The 26,261-nt window shown below is 42.5% G+C and overlaps 1 protein-coding gene across 3 annotated transcripts in view; it reads right to left on the minus strand.

Moving 5' to 3' along the window:
• Positions 1-26,033, minus strand: part of D2HGDH (D-2-hydroxyglutarate dehydrogenase) — a 33,403-nt gene extending 7,370 nt beyond the window's left edge. The window contains exons 1-5 of one of the 3 annotated variants that reach the window (XM_073581175.1): positions 25,939-26,033; positions 25,316-25,529; positions 21,268-21,560; positions 20,850-20,907; positions 1,413-1,552 (exon numbers count right to left, since the gene is read on the minus strand). In XM_073581175.1, the coding sequence (XP_073437276.1) occupies positions 1,413-1,552; positions 20,850-20,907; positions 21,268-21,560; positions 25,316-25,350 (526 nt within the window). In that variant the 5' untranslated portion in view covers positions 25,351-25,529; positions 25,939-26,033. The other 2 variants (XM_073581174.1, XM_073581176.1) reach the window with 2 other exon arrangements.
• Positions 26,034-26,261: the final 228 nt, after the last annotated feature.

Raw genomic sequence — 26,261 nt, forward strand, 5'->3', positions numbered from 1 at the left:
GCTCTCCCCATAGATTAACCACTTCACTCTGCAGCCAAATTTAATTTTTGACTTTTTCCTCTCCTTATTCAAATAGCCTTAACTTTTTTTTATTTTTGTACTGACAGACAAAGGAGGGCTTTTTTTTTTTTTTTGCTGGACAGATTGCAGCTTTGAATAACACAATCCATTTTACCATATACACAAACAAGTCCAAGTGCAGTGAATTAGTGGAAAAAAAAAATGCACAACTGCCATTGTTTTGGGGGTTTCAGGATTACGGTATTAACAGTACAGTAAAAGTGAGCTGGAAACATGATTCCCCACCTTAGTATGATTATGAATATACCAAACATGTATAAGTTGGGGGTGGCGGGGTTACCATTAAATTGGTTTTAAGAAAAAAAAATCCGAATTCTTCGGGGAAAAAAATATGTATATTATATATTTATGATTTGTATCACCATTTTCTGAAAGCTGTAACTTTTTTAGATTACCAGAATATTGTCACCTGATGAAGACAGTTTTTTCTGTCGAAACGCGTTGTGGACCAATTTTATCCTAGTAAATGAGCAATTTTTAAACTTAATCCTGTCCTTTGCGGCCCCTTGGACCGGGCTTTTTACTCTTATTCCAGTACTTTCCCTCATCTGAGGCACCCGGCTGGAGCAGCATTGGTTTTTTACCCATTACTTGGAAACGTGCAGCTGGCGCTCCCGCTGACTGTTTTCTCCACTCTTTTTTTTTTTTTTTAGATTACCATCTCTGGAGCTGTATCAGGGCTTGCTTTTGGGTGGCGAACCGGTGTTTTACATATGCAATTTTGGGCTTCATAATAGGTTTTGATCAATTTTCATTGCATTTTTTTTGCATTATTGCGGTGACAAAAAAAAAAAAAACAAACAATAGTTTTTAGTCTTTTCCTTCTTTACCAATTGGTTTCATTTTTTGCTTTGATAGATCAGACTTTTCTAAATACAGCGACATCAAATATGTATTTTTTTTATTTTTTACATTTCCCTAGGAATTTCCCTCTAGGAAAAAAGGGCAATTAAAATTTGTTTATATTTTAGGGAACATGTCAGGTTAAATAATACTATTGACCAGCATAATCTTCAGGTTAACAGCATTCGAAAGGTGAACTTTATTTCTCCCGGGAGCCGCCAGCTTACAGTCGTCGCTCACAGCACTGAGAGGCGGATATATCCCAGCCGCGGCACTGACTGACAGCCAGCACCTGCCCTGTGCGTAGTGGGCCCTGCTTCTGAGGCTGCGCCAAAGTCCCTGACGTGATAAATGTCATGCAGTGTGAAGGGGTTAAATCAATTAGACTACATAGGTAACAACCATTTGGTACAAAATCTATGACAGAGATTAACTAGAATCCCATTTACAGGATGATCAATCTGCCTGTACAGAGAGAAATCACTTACCGGAAACATCATCAAAACTGATCACTTGATCCATGAGAGCGGTAGAGATGAGGATCTCATCAAACACAGGGACACTGCCTCCTACTAAGCTTGTATTTCCTCCCTGAGGAGTAACAGCAAGGCCCCTTTTATTACAATATCTGCAGGTTCAAGGAAAGGAATAATGAGAATATAGAATAATAATAATAATGATGATGATGATGATGATGAATGCCATGGGTAGACATCAGGATTTGCTTTTCACTTCTAAACTCATAGTTTCTTTACTCTCCGCACAAGCACAAAATCTTTGGTTCAATGTGATCAACGCAAAGCTCCAACATATATAACATACAGTTACTAACGGTCACGCTGTACATGCAGTCTGATTTCAGGACAGCATGACGAAGGAGAAGTTGAGCAGAAGCATATATAGTAGGATTGCCGGAAAAGATTCTGTATAATTTGTATTTTATTCAGTAAAATCCCTGGTGTTTGTACGAATGCGAGTCCAGTGGGCGGTCCTGCTAGTGATTGACAGTTATCTCCGCACGCATAGTCATACAAGGAAGTCTGTTAATCACTAGTAGGACCGCCCACAGGACTCATATACATATAAACATCAGCGATTTCAATTAATAAAAATTCAAGTTTTATTGAAATTTTTCCCACAAAAATGAAATGTAAATTTCATCAGCTCCTCCTGCTGTACAACTGCTGGTTGCAGATCAGATACTAGTTTCAACATATCAGGTTTCCTTCAACTGAATTTAAAAACAATAAAACAAAAAAAAAAAAAAAAAAGATTGCCGGTTAAGGCCGGTTTCACACATCCGAAATTCACAGTCCGAGCACACTTTGCAACGTACGGACCGGCCCATGTGTCCGGACTCAAACTCAACAGCCTCAAATATGTCTATGAAGTTGTTGAGTTTAGGTCAGGAGACCAGCGACCCAGACATTAATGTTCATTCTCGGGCTGTGACTATTGAACACAGACAAACATAAGACACCTTTTTTTCTTAAAATACTGTGTGATAACCATGTTAGTGTGAACCTTAGCAACTGGGGCATCAGAAAGTAAAATCATTATGCTGTTTAAATCTTTTGGGAGATCAAAAGCAGCAAAAAAGGATTTTGGGGGTATGTTAAAATCAAAAGAAAAGTCAAAGAGGCTATAGGATTTTTACAGGATGAAAAGGGTGAAAATCAAAAATGATGTTCAGAAGGCCGAACTTTTAAATTCCTATTTTGCATCTGTGTCCTCTAAGAAAGCAATTGTAACATCAACTGATCTTCCCAGTGCCATGGAAGGAATAAAAGAATCCACACTATCAATAAACAGAGAGATGGTGGGGGAACAGTTAGCTAATTTAAATGAATTTAAATCTCCTGGTCCAGATGAATTACATCCTAGGATAATGAAAGAGATAGCAGAGGAAATTGCAGAACCACAAGCCAGAATCTTTGAAAAATCCTGAAGAACAGGAAAAGTCTCAAAATTGGAAAAGGCCAAATGTTGTCCCTATTTTCATAAAAGGAGGAAGATCTGGCTAGTCCCGTGTTTGAGACTCTTAAATGAGGCTCCATGGACTTTATTTGCATATTCGTATTTCCCAGGGAGCAATGCACCTAGGATTTCACTGATTGAGCACCTTTGCCGGCTGCCGCAGTGTTTACTTTGATTGGTCTCCCTGAGGTCAATGATTGTTTCGTGATGTTGGTCTACTAGGCATTGCTCCCACCTGGCCAGAATCCTACTCCACACTGATGAGGGGCAACACCCAGAAACAGCTGTCTGTGGATGGATACCTGACCTTGGTATTTCCCTTGTCATATCTGTAAACTCGTAAAGAGCAGCATATTGACTTAAAGGGCCACTTAATATGGTGGTAATGGTGGTTTCCGAAAGGAGCCACTCCTTGGCTGGGTCCTTCCCTGTAGAAAGATCTGGCTAGTCCTGTGTTTGAGACTCTTAAATGAGGCTCCACGGACTTTATTTGCATATTCGCATTTCCCAGGGAGCAATGCACCTAGGATTTCACTGATTGAGCGCCTTTGCCGGCTACCGCAGTGTTTTCTTTGACTGGTCTCCCTGAGGTCAGTGATTGTTTCGTGATATTTTCATAAAAGGAAAGAGGATGGAGCCAGGAAATTACAGGCCTGTGAGCCTTACTTCTAGATCATGGAAGATCTTTGAACAAATTATTAAACAGCATGTATATAAATTCTTGGATAAAAATACAGTAATTAACCAAAGCCAGCATGGGCTTGCAGCAAATGAGTCATGTCAGACTAATCTAATTTCTTTCTGTGATGGAATAACTAACTGGGTGGATCAGGGAAATGCAGTAGATATAGTATATCTCAATTTCAACAAAGCATTTGATAAAGTATCTCACATTATCCTTATTGAAAAAAATCACCAAGTATGGGATTGACAAGGCTAAAGTTAGGTGGACTCATAACTGGCTCAGTGATTGTACTCAAAGGTAAAAAGTGGTTGCACATCCTATTGCACAAGTGTTAATAATAATAATAATAATAATAATAATAAATTTTATTTTTATAGCGCCGACATATTCCGCAGCACTTTACATTTCAGAGGGGATTTGTACAGACAATAGACATTACAGCATAACAATAATCACATACAGTAGATTATAACAAATACCAAGAGGAGTGAGGGCCCTGCTCGCAAGCTTACAGTCTATGAGGAAAGAGGTAGACACGAAAGGTGGGTGGTAACAGTTGCCCTGATTGTATGGACCAGCCATAATGTTAAGTGTGTAACAGTACAGACACAGAGGGCTAATGGATGCATAAAGCATGTGGGAACATGATGCTGGGAACCTGGTTATGGTAAAACTTTTGGCTCTGCCACACAGGGATAGGTTAGGTTAATGTGTTGAGGCGATAGGCCAGTCTGAATAAATGCGTTTTCAGGACACGCTTAAAATTGTGGGGATTGGGGACTAATCGTATTGACCTGGGAAGTGCATTCCAAAGAATTGGCGCGGCACGTGTAAAGTCTTGGAGACGGGAGTGGGAGGTTCTGACTATTGAGGATACTAACCTCAGGTCATCAGCAGAACGGAGGGCGCGGGTAGGGTGGTATACTGAAACAAGGGAGGAGATGTAGGGTGGTGCTGAGCCATGGAGGGCTTTGTGGGTGAGGGTAATAAGTTTATACTGAATTCTGGAGTGGATGGGTAGCCAGTGTAATGACTGGCACAAGGTAGAGGCATCGGTGTAACGATTGGTGAGGATTATGATCCTGGCTGCAGCATTCAAGACAGATTGGAGAGGGGAGAGTTTGGTAAGAGGGAGACCGATTAGAAGAGAGTTACAATAGTCGAGACGAGAATGAATAAGAGAAACAGTAAGAGTTTTTGCAGAGTCAAAAGTAAGAAAAGGTCGAATTCTAGAAATGTTTTTGAGGTGCAGATGACAAGAGCGAGCCAGTGATCGAATGTGGGGGGCAAAGGAAAGCTCGGAATCAAGTATGACCCCAAGACAGCGGGCATGTTGCTGGGGAGTAATAGTGGAACCACACACGGAAATGGCAATGTCGGGTGTAGGTACATTAGTAGCGGTAGGAAACACCAGGAGTTCAGTCTTTGACAGGTTCAGTTTCAGATATAGTGAGGACATGATATTAGACACAGCGTTTAGACAATCGCCAGTGTTTTCTAGAAAGGCTGGCGTGATGTCAGGAGAAGAAGCGTATAATTGGGTGTCATCAGCATAGAGATGGTACTGGAAACCAAATCTACTGATTGTTTGACCAATAGGGGCAGTGTACAAGGAGAAGAGGAGGGGGCCTAGAACCGATCCTTGAGGAACCCCAACAGTAAGGGGAAGGTGAGAGGAGGAGGAACCGGCAAAAGAAACAGTAAAGGAGCGGTCGGAGAGATAGGAGGAGAACCAGGAGAGAACGGTGTCCTTGAGGCCAATGGAATGGAGCATAGTGAGGAGGAGCTGATGATCCACAGTGTCGAATGCTGCAGAGAGATCCAAGAGAATTAGCATGGAGTAATGACCATTTGATTTAGCTGTTAGCAGATCATTAGAGACTTTAGTGAGGGCAGTTTCAGTGGAGTGTAAAGAGCGGAAACCGGATTGGAGAGGGTCGAGAACAGAGTTTTCTGAGAGATAGCGGATAAGACGGGAGTGGACCAGGCGTTCCAGGAGTTTAGAGATGAAGGGAAGATTAGAGACAGGTCTATAGTTAGCGGCACAGTTTTGGTCGAGGGATGGTTTTTTAAGTAGTGGATGTATGATGGCATGCTTAAATAAGGAGGGAAAAATACCAGAAGAGAGAGAGGGGTTAAATATTTTAGTTAGGTGAGGGGTGACAGCAGGGGAAAGGGACTGGAGGAGATGTGACGGAAATGGGTCACTGGTGCAAGTAGTTGGGCGAGAAGATGCAAGGAGCCTGCTTACTTCTTCTTCTGTGACTGGTTCAAAATCAGAGAGTGAGTTAGATGCAGTGGGGGAGGGAGGACAGTGCATGGTATGAGGGAAACGTGTTTGCACCGTGTGCCAGGGTTGTCGCCGTCTGTGTTGTGGTGTTCTATTTATAGGGGGTGCAAATTCATCCAGGGCACTTTGAAGTGTTTCATTGTAATGCTTCAATGCAGAATCAGGACATGAGAGGGAGGAGATAGGGGCCAATGAAGACTGCAAGTTCTTCAGAAGTTTCTGGGTGTTAATGGCCTGTATGTTTCTATAAGTCTGGACAGTGGGGGTGACCTGAGCAGCCTGGCAGTTCTTTATAGAGAATGAAAGAAGATTGTGGTCAGAGAGCGGGAGAGGGGAGTTTGCAAAATCATCCACTGCACAAAGCCGAGAGAAGACCAAGTCGAGGGAGTTTCCGTCTTCATGCGTTGGAGAATTAGTAAGCTGCGAAAGGCCAAATGAGGAGGTTAGAGATAAAAGGTGAGTAGCAGATGGGGAGAGGGGAAGAGCAATGGGGATGTTGAAATCTCCCATGATGAGGGTAGGGATGTCACAGGAGAGAAAATGTGGAAGCCAAGTGGCAAAATGATCCAGGAACTGATGGGAGGGGCCGGGAGGACGATACACCACCGCCACTCGCATGGAGAAGGGGGTGTAGAGTCTGACGGCATGGACCTCAAAAGAAGGGAAGACAAGTGAGGGTACTTGAGGGATAACATGAAAGGTACATTTTGGTGATAGGAGCAGACCAACGCCTCCACCAGCTCTATTGTCTGATCTTGGGGTATGAGAGAAGTGTAGCCCCCCGTATGAAAGAGCAGCAGCAGCGGTAGTATCTGACTGCTGGATCCAGGTTTCAGTAAGAGCCAGGAGGTTAAGAGAATTAGAAAGGAAGAAGTCATGAATGAAGGAGAGTTTGTTACACACTGAGCGAGAATTCCAAAGTGCACAATTAAGAGAGACAGATGGCATGCAGGGAATATTAATAAGATTAGAGGGGTTTCTGAGTGTAGCAGTGGGGGGGTTTGACTTTCTATAACATGGGGGACCAGGGTTGGGAGCAATGTCTCCTGCAACTAGGAGAAGGAGGATAGAAAGAGTGAGCAGATGGTTAAGTGATTTGTGAGAGCGTCTCTGGTGTTGAATGGTGGGACTGCCTGGATCTGTGCAATTTAACAATGTGAAAAGAGCATGAATGCTATACATAGGAGAGGAAAGAAGCGAGGGGCCAATATGGATGGAGTGTGGAGAGTTAATGCCAGGGCGGTGGATGTGTGTGAATGCAGCGGCCAGGATATAAATTACACAAATGCATATGGTATATATTTGTTGTACTCCAAATGTACAGAGAGTAGATGTATATAAATGTCTTACCTGTCTCCTGCCCTGTCTAACTGCCATGTTATAACTGCCAAAAGTACTTTGATACATGTACTTCGATTACATGTGCATAAATGCCACCCCTGCATAAATGCTCCCCCTAGCTAGGTCTGAATATATAGGAGGTTAAGGCTAAGTTTTTTTTTTTTGTTTTTTTTTGGCTCTCTCTTCTCGTTAATCAATCACACTAAATTGAGACACCAGGACCCAATAAAATGTTGTGGTCAAATAAACACATGTCCAGCACTACATGGATCATAAAGCACTTTGAAAAGTTTCTTGACCTCACAACATAAGGGGACAAGCAGAGTAAGTTGAAAAAAACTATATACCAGATATAAGCTTGCAGAGTTGAAAACACATAGATAGCATTCAGGATTAACTGCTTGCTGACATTGAATGGAGACACAGGAGTGGATTCAGAGCAGAGATTGGAAAAGCTGTTTCAATTGGGGAACCACAAGGCTCTGTCTTGGCCCCAGTGTTCAACATTTTTATAAATAATCTAGATAAGGGAGCTGAAGGTAAACTATGGAGAAAAGATTCAGAAGGATCTAGATAAGCTTGAACAATGGGCAGCAACTCATAGAATGGTATTTAACATGGATAAATGAAAGATTGTACATCTGGGCAAGAAAAATGAAAATTACATTTACAGAATGGGAGGAACAGTAAACAGCAGCACATTTTAAAAAGAATTGGGTATACTAATAGATCACAGACTGCACATGAGTCAACACTGTGATGCAGCAGCAAAAAAGGCAAACAGTTCTAGGATGTATTAAGAGAAGTATAGAGTCTAAATCACATGAAGTAACTATCCCTCTCCTTCTTGGTTAGGCCTCATCTGGAATACTGTGTACAGTTCCGGGCACCACATTTAAAAAAAAAAGACAGACATTAGAATATAGGAACATGTTCAGAGAAGAGCTACCAGGATGGTGAGCTGACTGCAAAGCATGTCTTACAAGGAATGGTTAAAGGATCTGGAAATGTTTAGCTTGCAAAAAAGACTATAGGCCCCGTCACACTAAGCGACTTACCAGCGATCCCGACACGGATATCAAGGTGTCAGGATCGCTAGTAAGTCGCTATGTGATCGCTGGTGAGCTGTCACACAGACAGCTTCACCAGCGATCAGCACAGCGATGCCGAGCACCCGGCATCGCTTGCCATCGCTGTAAAAAATAGAATCAAAATAAAAAATATAGTTATTCTCACCTTCCGACGTCCCGTTCAGCCATCCTGCCTCTCTCCACGCTCATCATCATCATACCCAGGTGCTTGGTTATCAGCCTCACTACCTTCCTTCACCAGAAGAGGGAGTTCATCAGACCTCAATGGTGAAGGGGAAAATGAACTCACAACACTCCACATATGGACTATTGAATTACTATATTGATTATGGCTTTTTGCGGACTTTGCATGTAAAGAATTTTTTATATAATCCTTGTTATCTGCAGATTTTAGGAACTATCCCTCCGGGAAGCTTGTTTTATATATAAGGAAAGCTCCATATATAGATTATTGAATTACTATATGTGCATATATTTTCTCATGAAATTGATTGTACCTGATATATAGGCCTTTGTCTTTTTGCATTTATTGCCCCGAAAAATATTGCATTGCACTTCAATGCTTTTTAATTGATTTATAATAAAATTCTATTGTTTTCATGGCATATAGTTTCCGCTTTGTTTCTTTTGTATATAGAAGTGTTATGTTTCATGGTAATCCTGTTTGTCATGGTAATGAAACTCCTGTAAAGTCATATTTACAGTCTAGAAATGTTAGTCTAATTCAAGGCCTTGTGGTTAGCGTGACAATTGCAAGATTTCCACATTTTTAATACCGACGTAGCACTTTGTTATGGAAAATTTAAAAAAATAAAACAATTTACCAATAGATCATTATCTCATGACACAATCTCTTTAACCCCTTTAGGAGGTTTGCACATTACTGACCAGGCTAATTTTTACACTTCTGACCAGTGTCACTTTGAGGTAATACGGTAACGCATCAACAGATTCCACTGATTCTGACAATGTTTTTTCGTGACATATTGTACTTCATGACAGTGGTAAAATTTATTCAATATAAATTGTATTTGTGAAAAAAAAAAACGAAATTTTTCAAAAATAAGGAAAATTTTACAATTTTCAAATTTTGAATTCTTATGCCCTTAAAATCAGAGAGATGTGTCACACAAAATAGTTAATAACAACATTTCTCACATGTCTACTTTACATCAGCACAATTTTTAAACAATTTTTTTCATTTGTTAGGAAGCTATAAGGGTTAAAAGTTGACCAGTGATTTCTCATTTTTCCAACAAAAATTCTAAAAAAAAAATTTTATTTTTTTTTAGGGACCACCTCACGTTTAAAGCGACTTTGAGGGCTGTATATGATAGAAGATACCCAAAAGTGACACCATTCTAAAGACTGCACCCCTCAAGGTGCTCTGCTGAAAACCACATTCAAGAAGTTTATTAACCCCTTTCCTACACTAGACGTACTATTCCGTCCATGTGAACTGGGACCTAAGTCCCAAGGACAGAATAGTACGTCTAGCTCGATCAGCTGCGCTCACGGGGGGAGCGGAGCTGATCGCGGCCGGGTGTCAGCTGATTATCAAACACGATCGCAGTGTCAAAATAATTTATAAAAAAAAAAAAAAAATATTCCCTAAAATTCATTTTTTGAAAATAAAAAAAAACAATAAAAGTACACATATTTGGTATTGCCACGTCCGTAATGACCCGCCCTATAAAACTGTCCCACTAGTTAACCCCTTTATTGAACCCCTTAAAAAATAAAAATAAAAAACGAAACAAAGAATAAATATCATCATACCGCTGAACAAAAAGTGCAATAACGCGCGATAAAAAAAAAAAAAAGACGGATATAAATATCCATGGTACCGCTGAAAACGTCATCTTGTCCCGCAAAAGACGAGCCGCAACACAGCGTCATCAGCTAAAAAATAAAAAAGTTAAAGCTCGCAGAATAAAGCGATGCACAAATAATTATTTTTTATATAAAATAGTTTTCATTGCATAAAAGCGCCAAAACATGAAAAAAGACAAATGAGGTATCGCTGTAACCGTACTGACCCGAAGAATAAAACGGCTTTATCAATTTTACCGCACGCGGAACGGTGTAAACGCACCCCCTAAGAGAAATTCATGAAACGCTGGTTTTTGTTCATTCTGCGTCACAAAAATCGGAAAAAAAAGTGATCAAAAAATGTCACGTGCCCGAAAATGGCACCAATAAAAATGTCAACTCGTCCCGCAAAAAATAAGACCTCACATGACTCGGTGGGTCAAAATACGGAAAAATTATATCTCTCAAAATGTGGTGATGCAAAAACTATTTTTACAATAAAAAGTGTCTTTTAGCGTATGACAGCTGCCAAACATAAAAACTGCCATATATAGTAAATCAAACCCCCCGTTATCACCCCCTTAGTTAGGGAAAATAAAATAAAAAAAATGTATTAATTTCCATTTTCCCATTAGGGTTAGGGCTAGGGTTAGGGTTGGAGTTAGAATTGGGGGGTTTCCACTATTTTGGCACATCAGGGGCTTTCCAAACACGACAAGGCGTCCGATCTCAAGTCCAGCCAAAAAAGTCAAATGGCGCTGCTTCCCTTCCGAGCTCTGCCATGTGCTCAAATAGTCGTTTACCCCCACATATGGGGTATCAGTGTACTCAGGACAAATTGCACAATAACTTTTGAGGTCCTGTTACTCTTGGGAAAACAACAATTGGGGGTGAAAAGATCATTTTTGTGGAAAAAATATGATTTTTTAATTGTACGGCTGTACGTTATAAACTTCTGTGAAGCCCTTGGGGGTTCAAAGTGCTCACCACATATCTAGATAAGTTCCTTGGGGGGTCTAGTTTCCAAAATGGGGTCACTTGTGGGGGGTTTCCACTGTTTAGACACATCAGGAGCTTTCCAAACTTGACATGGCATGCAATCTGAATTCCAGCCAATTTTGCAGTGAAAAAGTCAAACAGCGCTCCTTCCCTTCCAAGCTCTGGCATGCGCCCAAACAGTGGTTCCCCCCCCCACATATCAGGTATCGGCGTACTCAGGACAAATTGCACAATAAGGCCTCTTTCACACTTCAGTTTTTTGCATCAGTTCAAATCCGCCAAAAAGTCAGACAAGCGGATCCGTTCTGAACGGATGGCACAGGATCCGTTTTCAGACGGATCCTGAAAATGAGGAAATTTAAAGGGGAGAGAGAGAGAGAGAGAGAGAGAGAGAGAGAGTGAGAGAGTGAGGTTTTTTTTTTTGGTCCGGCAGCCAGAAAGAATTTCGGGTTAAGATAGTGTCTGGAGGATCCGCCAGAAAAAAAAAACCTTGCAAGCTCCGTTTTGAAATCTTTGAGGATGATAACGGACAGCAACTTTTGGCGGATCCGCAAAAAAAACGGATGCAACGGACGGCAATCCGTCACAATCCGCCCATAATGCAAGTCAATGGGGAAAAAAACGGATCCTCAAAAAAAAATTGCGGATCCGTTTTTTTCAAAACCTGGCGGATTGTGACTGATTGTAAAAAACTGAAGTGTGAAAGAGGCCTAACTTTTCCAGTCCAATTTCTCCTTTTACCCTTGGTAAAATAAAAAAAATGAACCTGAAGTATTTTTTTTTGTGAAGTTAAATGTTCATTTTTTTTTAAACATTCAAAAAATTCCTGTGAAGCACCTGAAGGGTTAATAAACTTCTTGAATCTGGTTTTGAGCACCTTAAGGAGTGCAGTTTTTAGAATGGTGTCACTTTTGGGTATTTTCTATCATATAGACCCCTCAAAGTGACTTCAAATGTGATGTGGTCGGGGGCGTGGCCTGCTTGCTAATGGCACCGGTCACTTAGCTGCTGAGCTCCAGCCACTTCGACTCCTAATCGGCTCATTGCGGCACCAATCTCTCTGCACACGGGGGGGGGGGGGAGTGCTGCGGAGGTATCCAGGATCGTAGCATGCCAAGGGGAAAATCCCAGAAGAAGCCGTCCCCGGCGAAAGTTACAGACTTCTTCTCCAGCACGGGGCGAGGGAAAATGGCGGCAGCATCCTCCTCCACAGCTTCCTCACGCTCATCCAGGAGGGGATCCACAGCAGGCCCAGACTTGGACACAGACGCTGCAGATATACCGCTTACCAAAGGTACAATGCAGAAACTGCTCAGTGCCCTCCGCTCATCACTGCAGCAGGATTGGAAAGATATGGTGGCTGAGCTGAGGGGAGATATCACTGCCATAGGCAGCCGTACAGCACATATTGAATCTAAAATGGGGGAGCTGACAAAGTCACACAATAGCCTCATTGATGCCAATGCAGCACTGGAGGAACAAGTGCAAAAGCTCCATACCAAGGTCTTGGATTTAGAGGACAGGTCCCGCCGAAATAATATAAGAATCAGAGGAATTCCAGAGGCCATACCAGACAAGGGGCTGCAGAGTTTTCTGGGCTCCTTGCTGCAGGAGCTGCTCCCAGACCTGACTGCAACTGATTTCCTGGTGGACAGAATACACAGAGTCCCTAAGCCTAAATCCCTCAGTGCTGATGTCCCTCGGGACACTTTAGCTCGCCTGCACTTTTACAAGACCAAAGAAGCCCTGCTGCAAGCCCTGAGAAAGAGACCCCCTCTGTCTGAGCAATTCCGGCACCTGTCCATTTTTCCAGATCTGTCTGCAGGAACCCTGGCAAAAAGGAGGGAATTTGCTCCTTATACCAAAGTTCTCAGGGATGAAGCTATATCCTATAGATGGGGTTTCCCTGTAAAGATCCTGCTTTTCCGAGCAGGAAATACCCACGCCTGCCATTCCCCACAGCAGTTGGCAAAGCTCCTATCCTCATGGAACTTGGCAAATCTCCCGGCCAGATCTCCAAGAGCTACAGGATCATCCCAACAGGATAAAGTGAATGAAGATTGGTCCGTCGCGTGAGTTATGTGATATGTTTGAGTCGCGGCTGAGACTTAGTTGCTACTTTTAAGGTCCGCTGGTTCTGTTCAACCAGGACCCTGAACCCCCATGGCGGTAAATTTCCACCATACCGCAGGCCCCTTTTTTGGGCTTTTTTCTTTGTGGACTGATGCTCCCTACATCAGTAATGTTAGTGATGTCAATATTGTTAGTGTTATCTCTTTCCTGCCTGACCTTCCTTTTCCCCCTGCAGCTCTAGGCAAGAGACTTTTTTTTCATGTACAATGGTACTGAACTGTATGTCTATAAATGTTAGGGGTCTGAACTCGCCAGCCAAGAGATCCATGTTATGGCGGGAAGTGGTTAAATCCAAATGTGATGTAATATGTGGTCAGGAGTCTCATCTCCTCCAAGGGGACTCGCACAGGTTAAATAATGCTAAATTTCCTTTCATACTGCTGGCTTGTGGAAAAAAAAAAAAGGCTGGAGTATTCATTTGTGTAAAAAATACTGTTGCGTTCACACTACATTCACAACATTTAGACCCTGACGGTAGATACGCCATTATTAATTGCTCCATAAATGGATCTAAGTATACTATTGCAACCGTTTACGCCCCCAACTCTGGTCAGATCAGCTTTTTGCGGAGGTTTCTTTCCAAGCTTTCATCCGTTAAAGAGGGTAAGCAAATAATCTGCGGGGATTTTAACATGGTAATGTCCAGCACTCTGGATTGCTCCAATACTGCTGTAAAGAGGAAGGAGATGAGCACAATAATTTCAGAAAGGCATCTCCATGATATATGGAGATACCAACATGCAAATGAGAGGGACTACACATTCTTCTCGCCTCGGTTCTCCTCTTACAGCAGATTGGACTACTTTCTGGTTGATAGCTCACTTATTATGGATTGCTCAGATTCAAAAATTGGACTTATAGCTTGGTCGGACCACGCCCCCATATACCTGACATTTCAGGAGCAAAACCGCGTGCCTGTTTTTACCCGGTGGCGCATGAATGACTCCCTCCTAGCCTGTAGACAAATCTCTGAGGAGTTGCAGGCCGACCTCGCAGAGTTTTTTAACTTTAATGATAACAAGGAGGTGACAGAGGAAATGCTTTGGTCTGCACACAAGGCCTATATTAGGGGGTCATTCATCAAAATTGCCACTAGGGAGAAGAGGAGGCGTCAGGCAACTTACAAAGCTCTACTGTCCCACATAGTACTTTTGGAAGCCCACAATAAATCTGCCCCAAACTTGTCGACATCTGACGAACTCAGGAAACTAAGAACACAGCTCCGCCAGGTGTTGATGGCAGACTATGAGAAAAACTTAAGATCCCTCAAACAGCGGTGCTATGTGATGGGTGACAGGGCGGGTGCCTTACTAGCCAGGAGGGTTAAAAAACGAGAAATGCAAAATAAAATTGAATACCTCGTGACGGGTTCTAATGCCACAATACGCAACCCAACGGAAATAGCCAACGCATTCGCTGACTTTTACCAGTCTCTCTACAACCTTAAAAATGACCCCACTGCCCCAAAGCCTACCCAAACGGCAATTAATTCCTTCTTAAACAATATTAATCTTCCTCGGTTATCTGCAGTACAGCTGGAGCAACTAAATTCCCCTTTTTCTCTGGAAGAGGTTCGCCAGGCGGTGACCACAGCCAAAAGAAATTCAGCTCCAGGCCCAGACGGCCTCACTAACTCCTATTATAGGCAATTCACTGAAACCCTGTCTCCTTTCCTCCTGAGACTTTTCTCCTCTTGGCGAGCCACAGCAGATATTTCACCAAATAATCTAGAGGCCATTATAACTACCCTGCCAAAACCAGGAAAACACCCTATTTCACCAGGAAACTTCAGGCCAATATCCCTCCTAAACTGCGACTTAAAATTGTACGCCAAAATAATCTCAGCTAGAATACATAAAGTTCTTCCATCACTGATTTCCCCGGATCAAGTGGGGTTTGTGGCGGGGAGGCAGGCGAAAGATGGGACGAGACGTATGCTGGATCTGATTGCGGTAGCTGAGGGGAGGAAAATCCCCAGTGTATTCCTGTCCCTGGACGCAGAGAAGGCGTTCGACAGGATGCACTGGGGATATCTGAAATCTGTTCTGGCCAAGTTTGGTTTCAAAGGCCCCATACTTAATGCCATAATGGCGCTGTACTCTAACCCTAACGCCAAAGTTCTGGCATCCGGATTTATATCTCGGAGTTTTGAATTAACCAATGGGACACGCCAGGGGTGTCCGCTCTCCCCTATCATCTATGCCCTTGCTATAGAGCCTCTGGCGCAGACTATCCGTGAATGCCCTCGGATCTCGGGGATTCGAGTGGGGAGTATAAATCATGTGGTCAGTCTATATGCAGATGACGTGATTTTATCTTGCACTAATGTAGAGGTGTCCCTACAACACGTAATGGAGATCCTGTCCTCCTTCGCTCAAGTCTCGTATTACAAGCTTAATATTACCAAGTCCTTAATTTTTCCGCTCTTCTTGCCAGCCTCTACCAGAGCCACTCTTTCTCATCTTTACCCTTTCAAATGGGAAGACGAGGGAATCCCCTACCTGGGTATTATACTGGCCCCGCTACACTCCGTGATCCGGAAAAATCTGCTGACCCTGCACACCTCATTGGATAAAGAACTTACTCGCCTTTCTCTTCTCCCGCTCTCTTGGGTGGCGAGAATGCAGACTTTTAAAATGATCTGTCTCCCAAAAATTATCTACTTACTTCGGTGCCTGCCCCTAACAATTCCGCAACGGTATCTCACCAAAATTCATTCGCTAATGAGTAAATTTATATGGGCTGGGAAAAAACCTAGAATAGCCCTGAGATGTATGCATGCCCCGTTCAGTGGTGGAGGAATGGGTATTCCTAATATTCTAACATATCACAGAGCTGCTATCCTGGAACCGGCTCGAGATTGGTGGAAGAATGATTCAGACTTGAGATGGTTACAGATTGAGTACACCTGGGCACAGGCCCACTCCCCTAAACAATTCATAGACTCCCTGCTCCTAACCCCTTCGCCCCCCGGCGATCTTCTACCCACCACAGCAGCTCTAAAGAAAGCTTGGTCCTTATGGAGCAAGCCAGTGTCACAGGCTCTAGGTCCCAGCCTTCCCCTTAGATCGCTGGAAGCCTTCATTCCGAATTTGAATCTTGCCGCCTGGACACGTGGAGGTCCAATTACCCTAGCAGATCTCTATAGAGAAGGCGTCCTACTCCCGTACTCAGAAACGTGTGTTAAATTTAACCTCCCCCGACACAGTTTATTCCAGTTTTTTCAAATACGTCACTTCCTTCAGTCCGCTCCTCACCTATCGGTTCCCACAACAGCCGACCACGCTGCAATTAAAAAATTCTTTCAAAATAGCAAAATCAAAGGCCTTTCATACATCCATAACCTGCTAAACTCCCCGGAACCGGACAAACAATTGCCGTATATGCTCAAATGGGAAAAAGATCTAGCCTCTCAGCTTCCGTCGCAAGAATGGTTCGCGGCCTCAAAATGGATCCACAAATTCTCTTCATGTCTCAATCACATAGAGCAATTAAAAAAGGTTCATCTGCGGTGGTACAACTCCCCTACTAAACTGGCTTCTTTTTCCCCACATATGTCACCTTTGTGCTGGAGGGGATGCAACCACAGGGGCACCTTGTGTCATATGTGGTGGTTTTGCCCTAAGTTATCTAACTTCTGGCAGGAGGTGTTCAATCTAATCCATGAGGTTACTAGTCTCCGTCTTTCCCCAAACCCAACCTTAGCGGTGCTACACATTGGCCTAGATGGGATCCCGGATCTTTTAAAAAATATCATTTCTCACATTCTCATAGCCGGCAGGTACTGTGTGGCATACAAGTGGAGGTCGGTGAGCCCCCCTACAAAAACAGAACTAATTGAGAGGACCAACCTACACTGGCTATACGAAACCAACTTGACCCCCAATCTAGAGAAGAGAACGGTGAGACTTAAACAATGGCATCCGTGGGCCACTTCCCTTTATGCAACGGCCCTCCCCCAGATACAGACACCTACACCATAAATAAATTGATTGTGCCTAAGAATGCCATGCATGTAGAGCTGCTTCCCCTTCCCCCTCCCCCCCCCCCTCTCCCCGCTTCTATGTTCAAGTTGTTGTTGGAAGGGGTATTTAATGTCCCAGATTGATATTCTAATAATGGCTCGAGGTTATTCCACCTCTTGCTACTCATTGCTCCTGTTCTTGATGTTTTTGTATGAGAAGTTTGTATTTTTTCTGAAAACTCAATAAAAACCTTTATGATAAAAAAAAAATGTGATGTGGTCCGTAAAAATAAAATGTTGTTGTAAAAATGAGAAATCGCTGGTCAACTTTTAACCCTTAACTTCCTAACAAAAAAAATTTGGGTTCCCAAATTGTGCTGATGTAAAGTAAACATGTGGGAAATGTTACTTATTAAGTTTTTTGTGTGCCATATCTCTGTGATTTAAGAGCATAAAAATTCAAAGTTGGAAAATTGCGAAATTTTCAAAATTTTCCGCCAAATTTCCGTTTTTTTCACAAATAAACGCAAGTTATATGAATGAAATTTTACCACTAACATGAAGTACAATATGTCACAAGAAAACAATGTCAGAACCATCGGGATCCATGGAAGCGTTCCAGAGTTATGGCCTCATAAAGGGACAGTGGTCAGAATTGTAAAAATTTGCCCGGGCATTAACATGCAAACCACCCTTGGGAGTAAAGGGGTTAACCTTTCAGGTGCTTCACAGGAATTTTTGGAATGTGGAAGAAAAAAAATTAACATTTACTGTATTTTTCGGATTATAAAATGCTATGGATTATAAGACGCACCCCAAATTTTGAGAAGAAAAATATGATTTTTTTTTATAAAATGGTGTTGCTTCTTATAATCCATGTGTTTTATTGCTTACAAGGGGTGGTGGCTGAGGTGAAGTGGGGTTCCCAGGGTCGCTGCTGGTGGAGGCTTGTATTCACTATCCAGTTTGCTGAAGCTTATACACTCCATTTTTTGTCCCCATTGGTTTAGCTCTATTGTGCCTTCTCTGTTCATTCGCCCATAGATATATCCCAGAGACTTATTTTTGCACTGTGCACTTTACAATTTATTATTTGGGATATTTATAAATGATGATGATTATGGCAATGGTTTTCTTAGAAGGCATATTCTAATTTTAAACAATAGATACATACTTTTATAGTGAGGACTTATATTTGAGTGCTGTCCCATCCTGTTCTTGAGACACTCTGCTTGTTTTTTGTATCTGGTTTTTATATTTTGAATTTAAATAAATATGATTGTTTTAAGGATCTCTTCATTTTGCCCCCTTAATTATAAGTAAGGACTTGGTATTTACTGAAATATTTGAGAGGCAGAATGAAAAAAAAAAAAAAAAAAAATCAACTGTAGCTGAAGAGTTTTTATTTAATTTTACACCGTCCCTCCTGCAATATAAGTGATTAAGCAACTTTATTCTTCGGGTCGGTGCGATTACGTCAATACCATATTTATATCAGGTTTTTATGTTTGGCAGCTGTCACACATTAAAATACCCTTTTTATTGCAAAAAAATAGGTTTTGCATCACCATATTTTGAGAACAATAATTTTTCCATATTTCGTCCGACAGTCATGTGAGGGCTTGCTCTTTATGGGACGAGTTGACATATTTATTGGTACCATTTTCAGACACATGACTTTTTTTTACCGCTTTTTACTCCGATTTTTGGGGGGCAGAATGAAAAAAAAACAGTAGTTCAGGAATTTTTTTTCTGGCGTTTTTACGTTGTTCTGCCTGTGGTAAAATTGATAAAGCAGTTTAATTTTTCAGGTCAGTACGATTACATCAATGCCACAGTTATATCTTTCTTTTATGTTGTGGCACTTTTACATAATAAAAACTATTTTATAGAAAAAAATATTTTTGCATTGCTTTATTCTGAGAGCTATAACTTTTTTATTTTTCCGGTGATGGAGCTGTATATCCGTCTTTTTGATTGTGTTCTATTCCACTTTTAGTTCGGCAGTATGATAAAGCATTATTTCTGGCCTTGTTTTTTTAGTTTTTTTATGGTGTTCACTAAAGGGGTTAACTAGTGGGACAGTTTCATAGGTTGGGTGGTTCCGGACGCGACAATACCAAATATGTGTAATTTTATTGCTTTTTTTTTTTTCTTGCATACAAATATTTATTTATGGGTATAATATATTTAGATTTTTTTTATGTATATAGTTTTACAATTATTTATTTAAAAACTTTTTTTTTTTTTATTTTAACTTTTTTACTTTGTCCCACTATGAGACTATCATTTTTTGCAGGCTGATCGCTTGTATAACACGGGGATGCCACCAGCACAGCACTGCACTGACAAAGTTGCTGATCATGGTCTGAGCATGATCTAGCAACTTTGCTAGCTCTGGTCACCCGGATGTAGTCATGACCATATCAGGTCACCATGGCAACAATAGGGACCCCACGATAATGCTACAGGGTCTCCGATCCAAGGGCAGAGGGGCTGTCTTTCCAATGCCTGCTTCCGGAATGCTGCAATCGAGTTTGATCAAAGCCTTTAGAGTGAGGGAGCTGTGTGGGACCGCTCCTGGCACTGAGTGGCGGGTGTCATCAGCTGACACCCAACAGCGATCGCACGCGCACAGCCCGTGAGCGCACAAAATTGCCGGGACCTATCCCTACAGTCCAAGTCAATAAGACCTAGGTCACAGGGACGTATAGATATGTCTCAGGTTGAAAAGGGGTTAAGACACTTACAACCAGTAATATTTAGTAGCAATTATCTCTACATGTAAAGCCTGAAATTGAAACATCATCATGAAGTGCATACCAGAGCAGGTCAGTCCATACATAGGTATATGGCACCTTATATCCATCATAATACAATCATACTATCCCTCACCAAAGGGGTGGGGAATATTTTTTCCGCCAAGCGCTATGTGGATATTTATACCATCCTTTGGGGGTCATACAAGTTGTGCGCTAACTCTGCCCACAAAGTACGTTGTTACGCTGGCACTGTTGTCAGGATATATTCTTTCATTGCATGTTCCTCAGTGTTTAGTAGTGAACACTGCGTGCGTGTGCTCACAGAGCAAGAGGAAATAAATGGGCCAGCAAAATACAGTGGCGGCCCAAGCACTGCGGTTCTGGGGAATCTGCCCTTTGGGGCTGGATAAAAGGTCATTGAGGTCGGGTAAACGACCAGTGGGCCTGAGGTCCCCAACCCTACCTCATCACATCACAGTTAGGCTGGGTTCATACTGCGTTAACGCAATCCGTTAACGCTGCCATTAACCCCCATTACCGAGCGCATCGCTAACGTATGCCATAATCGGCATGCACTAGCGATGTGCTGTCATTCTGTGAAAAAATATATAAAGTGCTCTCAGTGAGAGAAACAAAATAGGAATCTTGTGGGTATGATACCTTTTAATGGCTAACAAATAATAGTGAATGTACCGTAAGTCTTTGGCTCCGATTTTCAAGGACCGTCAGAAATGAGAAGGTGGAGAAACTTTTCACTCTGACCACCATCACACTCAAATCAGTCCGCTTTTCTCGTAGTGAGTAAAACAGTAGGCCAAAAGAGCAGTCATACCATATCTATATACAGTATATCTAAAATAGAAACACATACTTGAGGATCATAGAAACCTCTTCTGTAGTCCGAGGCTTTACCAGTACTTTGCTATGACCTGAAAAATGCATATACAGTATTAAAAAATAGAAAAACCTTACTTATGTACTTACATGTACATGTGTGTGCTGTATAGATTTTCTTCTACATCTTTATAAATGCTAAAAAGTTCCTACATTCTGCCAACAGTAAGGAACTCCTGTACCAACCTGCCAACCTGTAGCATCAATCTTCAGGCTCAAGCTATGTAGCAGGCATGTATTGGGGGAATTCTGTGATGACCTTACTACTGAGCCACAGGATGGCGACAGTGTTAGTATGGCGTTCTACAGACAACTTGTGGACATTAGATATTTCACCCAATTGCTGCCCCATATTTAACCCTTTTGAGGAATAAATAAAAAAACGTAAACCTTACCTCTCACTGTTCGTAACCAATCAATGTTATGACTTTTCAAGTCGCCTTCATCTGTGAAAACTCTACCAGGGATTATTTCCTGAAAGTGCTGGACATCTGCTACTGAGACTTCTGCGAAAGGCAGACGGGACACTTTGTACCTTTCCGCTGTGAGTGGGGGGTCCTTTGCTTGACTCATAAATCTATAGCTCAACATTAAGGGGATTTGCCCCCATTGTGGCTCACCCAGGATCCTTCTTGCATCCCACAATTTTCTCGAACCCACCTTGAGGCCAAAATAGCTCATGTTTAACCTGTAATAAATGCACATCAGTTATTACATCATGTACATAACTGTTATGATTGGGTCACCGAGGAGGAAAGCAACACCAAGCTAAGCCACAGAAAACCAGAGAGGTTGGTAACTAAGCGGATTGCAGACCCCTGATCCTATCCAACTAGCAGTAGCCGTGGAGCGTACCTACGATGATCCTAGACGCCTCGATACAGCCGGAGAGCTAAATAAGCCTAAAGCAAGAAAGCGGAAATCTAAACTGCCCCAGAGCAGACCCCAAAGGAATAGATAGCCCCCAAACATATACTGTCGGTGAGACAAGATGAAAACACAAACGCAGATAGGAAAATAGGCTGAGCAAACAATGGGGCCCACACTGACTAGATAGGACAGGAAAGGAAAGACACTGTCTGCAATCACGCAAAAAAACCTGCAAAAAATGTCCAACACATCTGATAGAAAAATACTGAAGTCACTAGACTTCGCCCACTATATCAGCACTCTGGTATAGTCTGAAAGCAGAGCAAAAAGAGGCTAATCTAATAAGGGACAAAAACAAAGTGGCACAAGCAGTAACATATGGATAGAGATTCAGCCCAGCCCCAGCCGTAGCTGGCTGACCACACAAAACTGAAATAGACAAAACCAGATCAAATGTGAACAATAGCAAAAGAACACTTAGCTGAGCATGCAGGGACTGAGCTGGAAACTAAAGGGGGTTTTACACATAGCGATATCGCTAGCGATATCGCTATAACGTCACCGATTTTGTGACGTTATAGCGATATCGCTATGTGTGATACTTACCTCCGACCGGCTCCCCCGCTGGTTATCGCTGATCGCGCGAGAATGTCCGGCTCCATTTCTCGTCGTCCGCTTCCTGCTGGCGCTGACGAGCGACGCATGGAGGCGGGCTTGAGGACGTCAGGATCGCTGTGTGTGAAAGGTGAGTATCGTGCACTGCATCGCTGTGAGATCCTCAGGTGTGGAAGCTCACTAGCGATCATTTAGCGATGCACCAGCGATCCTGCCCGGGTCGGATCGCTGGTGCATCGCTAAATGTAAAGGGGCCTTAAGACCTCAGCAGGCAGGAAAAAAATCACCAGCAGGGATAGAGGGAGGCGGCTTGCCCTCCTCATTATCAGGTGGCAAGCCTCTGTTAATCAGATCAGCTCCATTACCTCCAGTCACCACCAGAGGGAGCCCAAAAAAAGTGAACTCGCGACCCCTCTGTCAATACAACCAGCTCCACTACCTTCACTAGTAACCAGAGGTAGGCCAGAAAGCGAATTCACAACACAATTTTCCTTACCCACATAAAGGGTTTTTCCTATCTTCACGAAAATGGGTATCACCGCATAGTGCTGGTAAATACAAGCAATTTTGCAATTGACTGCTTATTAAAATTTTCAGCCGTTCTTGAGATATTAACACTTGTTTTCTTTACAGCATGTTGTCTTGGCAACCAACCACCGCTGAGAAACTGCAGAATATGCTCAGCGTTTACAAGCTCATTTCTATGGAGCTTTCAGAACACTGTTTTGAAGGTGGCCAGGATTATAGGACAGCACGTTACTTCCTAATCCCTGCCAGTTTTAGCTTAACCCCTTAATGTCCAATGACGGACACAGTCCGTCATCAGACATCTCCCCTGCTTTGATGAGGGCTCCGGCGCTGAGCCCGCATCGCATCAAAGCCGGGACATGTCAGTTGTTATGAACAGCTGACATGTGCCCGCAATAGGCGCGAGCGGAATCGCCGTACGCCCACGCCTATTAACTAGTTAAATCCCGCTGTCAAACGCTGACAGCGGGCATTTAAATAGCACTTCCGGCCGCCGGTCCGGAAATGACGTCATCGCCGACCCCCGTCACGTGATCGGGGGTCGGCGTCATGTTGCCTGGACAACCAGAGGTCTCTATGGTTGTTCCAGGCATATGGCTTTCAGCGCCACCCGGTGGTCGGCGCTGAAAGCACAGCAGTAAATCTGCTACATATGGGCGATCTGCTCATCGCCCATATGTAGCAGAGCCGATTGGGTTGCGCATGCTTCTAGCCTCCTATGGAGGCTATTGAAGCATGCCAAAAGCAAAAAAAAAAAAAAAAAAAGTTTAAAAATAAAAAAAAAAAATTAAAAAACCTAAAAGTTCAAATCACCCCCCTTTCGCCCCAATCAAAATAAAACAGTAAAAAAAAAATCCCACATACACATATTAGGTATCGCCGCGTTCAGAATCGCCCGATCAATAAAAAAAAGCATTAACCCAATCGCTAAACGGCGTAGCGAGAAAAAAATTCAAAACGCCAGAATTACGTTTTTTTGGTCACCAAGACATCGCATTAAAATGCAATAACGGGCGATCAAAAGAATGTATCTGCACAAATGTGGTATCATTAAAAACGTCAGTCCAGCATGGAAAAAATAAGCCCCCACCCGACCCCAGATCATGAAAAATGGAGACGCTACGGGTCTCGGAAAATTGCGCAAAATTTTTTTTAGCAAACTTTGGAATTTCTTTTCACCACTTACATAAAAGAAGACATAGACATGTTTGGTGTCTATGAACTCTTAATGACATGGAGAATCATAATGGCAGGTCAGATTTAGCATCTAGTGAAGCTAGCAAAAAAGCCAAGCAAAAAACAAATGTGGGATTGCACATTTTTTGCAATTTCACCGCACTTGGAATTTTTTTCCTGTTTTCGAGTACACGACATGGTAAAACCAATGGTGTCATTTAAAAGTACAACTCGTCTCGCAAAAAATAAGCCCTCACATGGCCATATAGATGGAAAAATAAAAAAAATTATGGCTCTGGAAAGAAGGGGAGGGAAAAATGAAAATGCAAAACCAAAAATACCCCTGGTCATTATGGTGTTAATGCTTACAAACTAGAACGCGGTGGTGGTCGGCCTCTTAGGCCGGGGTCACACTGGCGAGGAATACGGGAGAGTGAGAGGCGCTAAAAGCACGCATTAGACACGGACCAATGATTCTCTATGGGGTCCCTCGCACCAGCCGTATATTTCTCCTCAGTATCCTACGCTCCGTGCCACTCGCAGCATGCTGCGATTGTCAGCGTACTACGCCCGTAATACGCCAATGCAAGTCTATGGGTGCGCAAAAAATACGGATTACACACGGACCACACATGTGACTTGCGAGAAATACGCACCCGGTGTCTTTAGAAACCCTGTCATAGGGCTCCATTATTTGTCCATTTTGCAAGCCTGCGAGAAAATCTCACCATACGGATTACATACGGATGCTGACATGCGCAAAATACGCGACCACACCTTGATTACGGATGACATACGGAGCACTGTTTAGGGGACATTCATCCGTATTACGCATGTAAAATACTGACCGTATTTTGCGCAGGTTAGTGTGACTCCAGCCTTAGGCAACGAACCGCAAAAAACCTTAACATACCAAAAACGGCTGCAAATTTTAATAAGCAGTAAACTGCAAAAGTGCTTGATTTTACCGGCTCTGTCCAATATCGCTCATCTATGAAGATGGTAACAATGTAAACACAACACGCAGAGCTATGCGCCCTGCAGTCAGGAACATGTCATCATTTTTACACACACTGGTCATCTCGTCAGAACTATAAGTACTGGAACAAAAGAAAAACAAAAAACAACAGATTAAAGGCGCCTTTTCCAGTATTAATGTAGGTAAATTGTAAAAAAAAAAAAAAAAAAAAACCTTTATGTATAAGCTCCACACAATTTTAAAAACCTCTTGTGGATGGAAAACTTCTCATTTACCTGCAGAGGTTAAAACACGTCGTGATCACGTCCATCTGATGAATGTGTAGATTTTGCTTTGTTAATCCTCTCTAGCGTTAATCCTAGCATGGCTTCCAGTTTTCTACCTTGTTTCGCAGCATATTATAAACTCGCATTTGCAGCGCCTCGGAGCTGCCGTACCTTTACCATCACATTTATCTGCATTTTCGGGTAAATCTCGCAGTAAATTGGCCTGTATGTAGGGGCATTCTTGGAGTTAAATCAGCACGTAACACAACACAGCAAAATCAGTAGTAAAAAATTTGTAAGTGTGAATAGACCTTAATTCTATGATAATCCAGAATATTTTCCCTTCTGATATGGCGTTCTCGTTTTCATTTGATTCTCTGTGTGTGAATGCACCCAGGACAAAGTTTGCGTACTTTGTGCTATTAACTAATCATTAGACCAGAGAATCTGCAGACAGCTTCTGAGGATCTGCAGTCCTATGTAACAACCACATTCTGTGCTGTTACCATCAGGTCAGCTTCCATGATGTCCTGCAGAGCTCACATGTGAGAACGATCACAGCTCCATACAACTAAGGAAGAAACAATGAAACACAACGAAACCATTACAGCCCAGCCAGGCCTAGTATATACCTGCTCACTCTGTGCTGGCTCTCTCCGCCTTCCTGTCAGCGATGCTATCGTACTCCCCCTGCTGTTGAGAAGATGGATAACATTGTCAATGATAGAGGTGGCCATCTTTGTTAATGGCAAAGTACACAATTGTTATCTATTTAATTTTTTTTATAGTATGACTCCAAGAAAACATTAATTAAAAAAGGCACTCTGCTATACAAAAAAAAAAATCACATTGACACATGCTACATCTTTAACCCCTTCACTACCAAGGGTGGTTTGCACGTTAACTACCGGGCCAATTTTTACAATTCTGACCACTGTACCTTTATGAGGTCATA

This window comes from Dendrobates tinctorius, unplaced genomic scaffold (genome assembly GCF_039654945.1).
Source record: "Dendrobates tinctorius isolate UK_male_01 unplaced genomic scaffold, ASM3965494v1 ptg000069l, whole genome shotgun sequence".
NCBI classification, from domain to species: domain Eukaryota; kingdom Metazoa; phylum Chordata; class Amphibia; order Anura; family Dendrobatidae; genus Dendrobates; species Dendrobates tinctorius.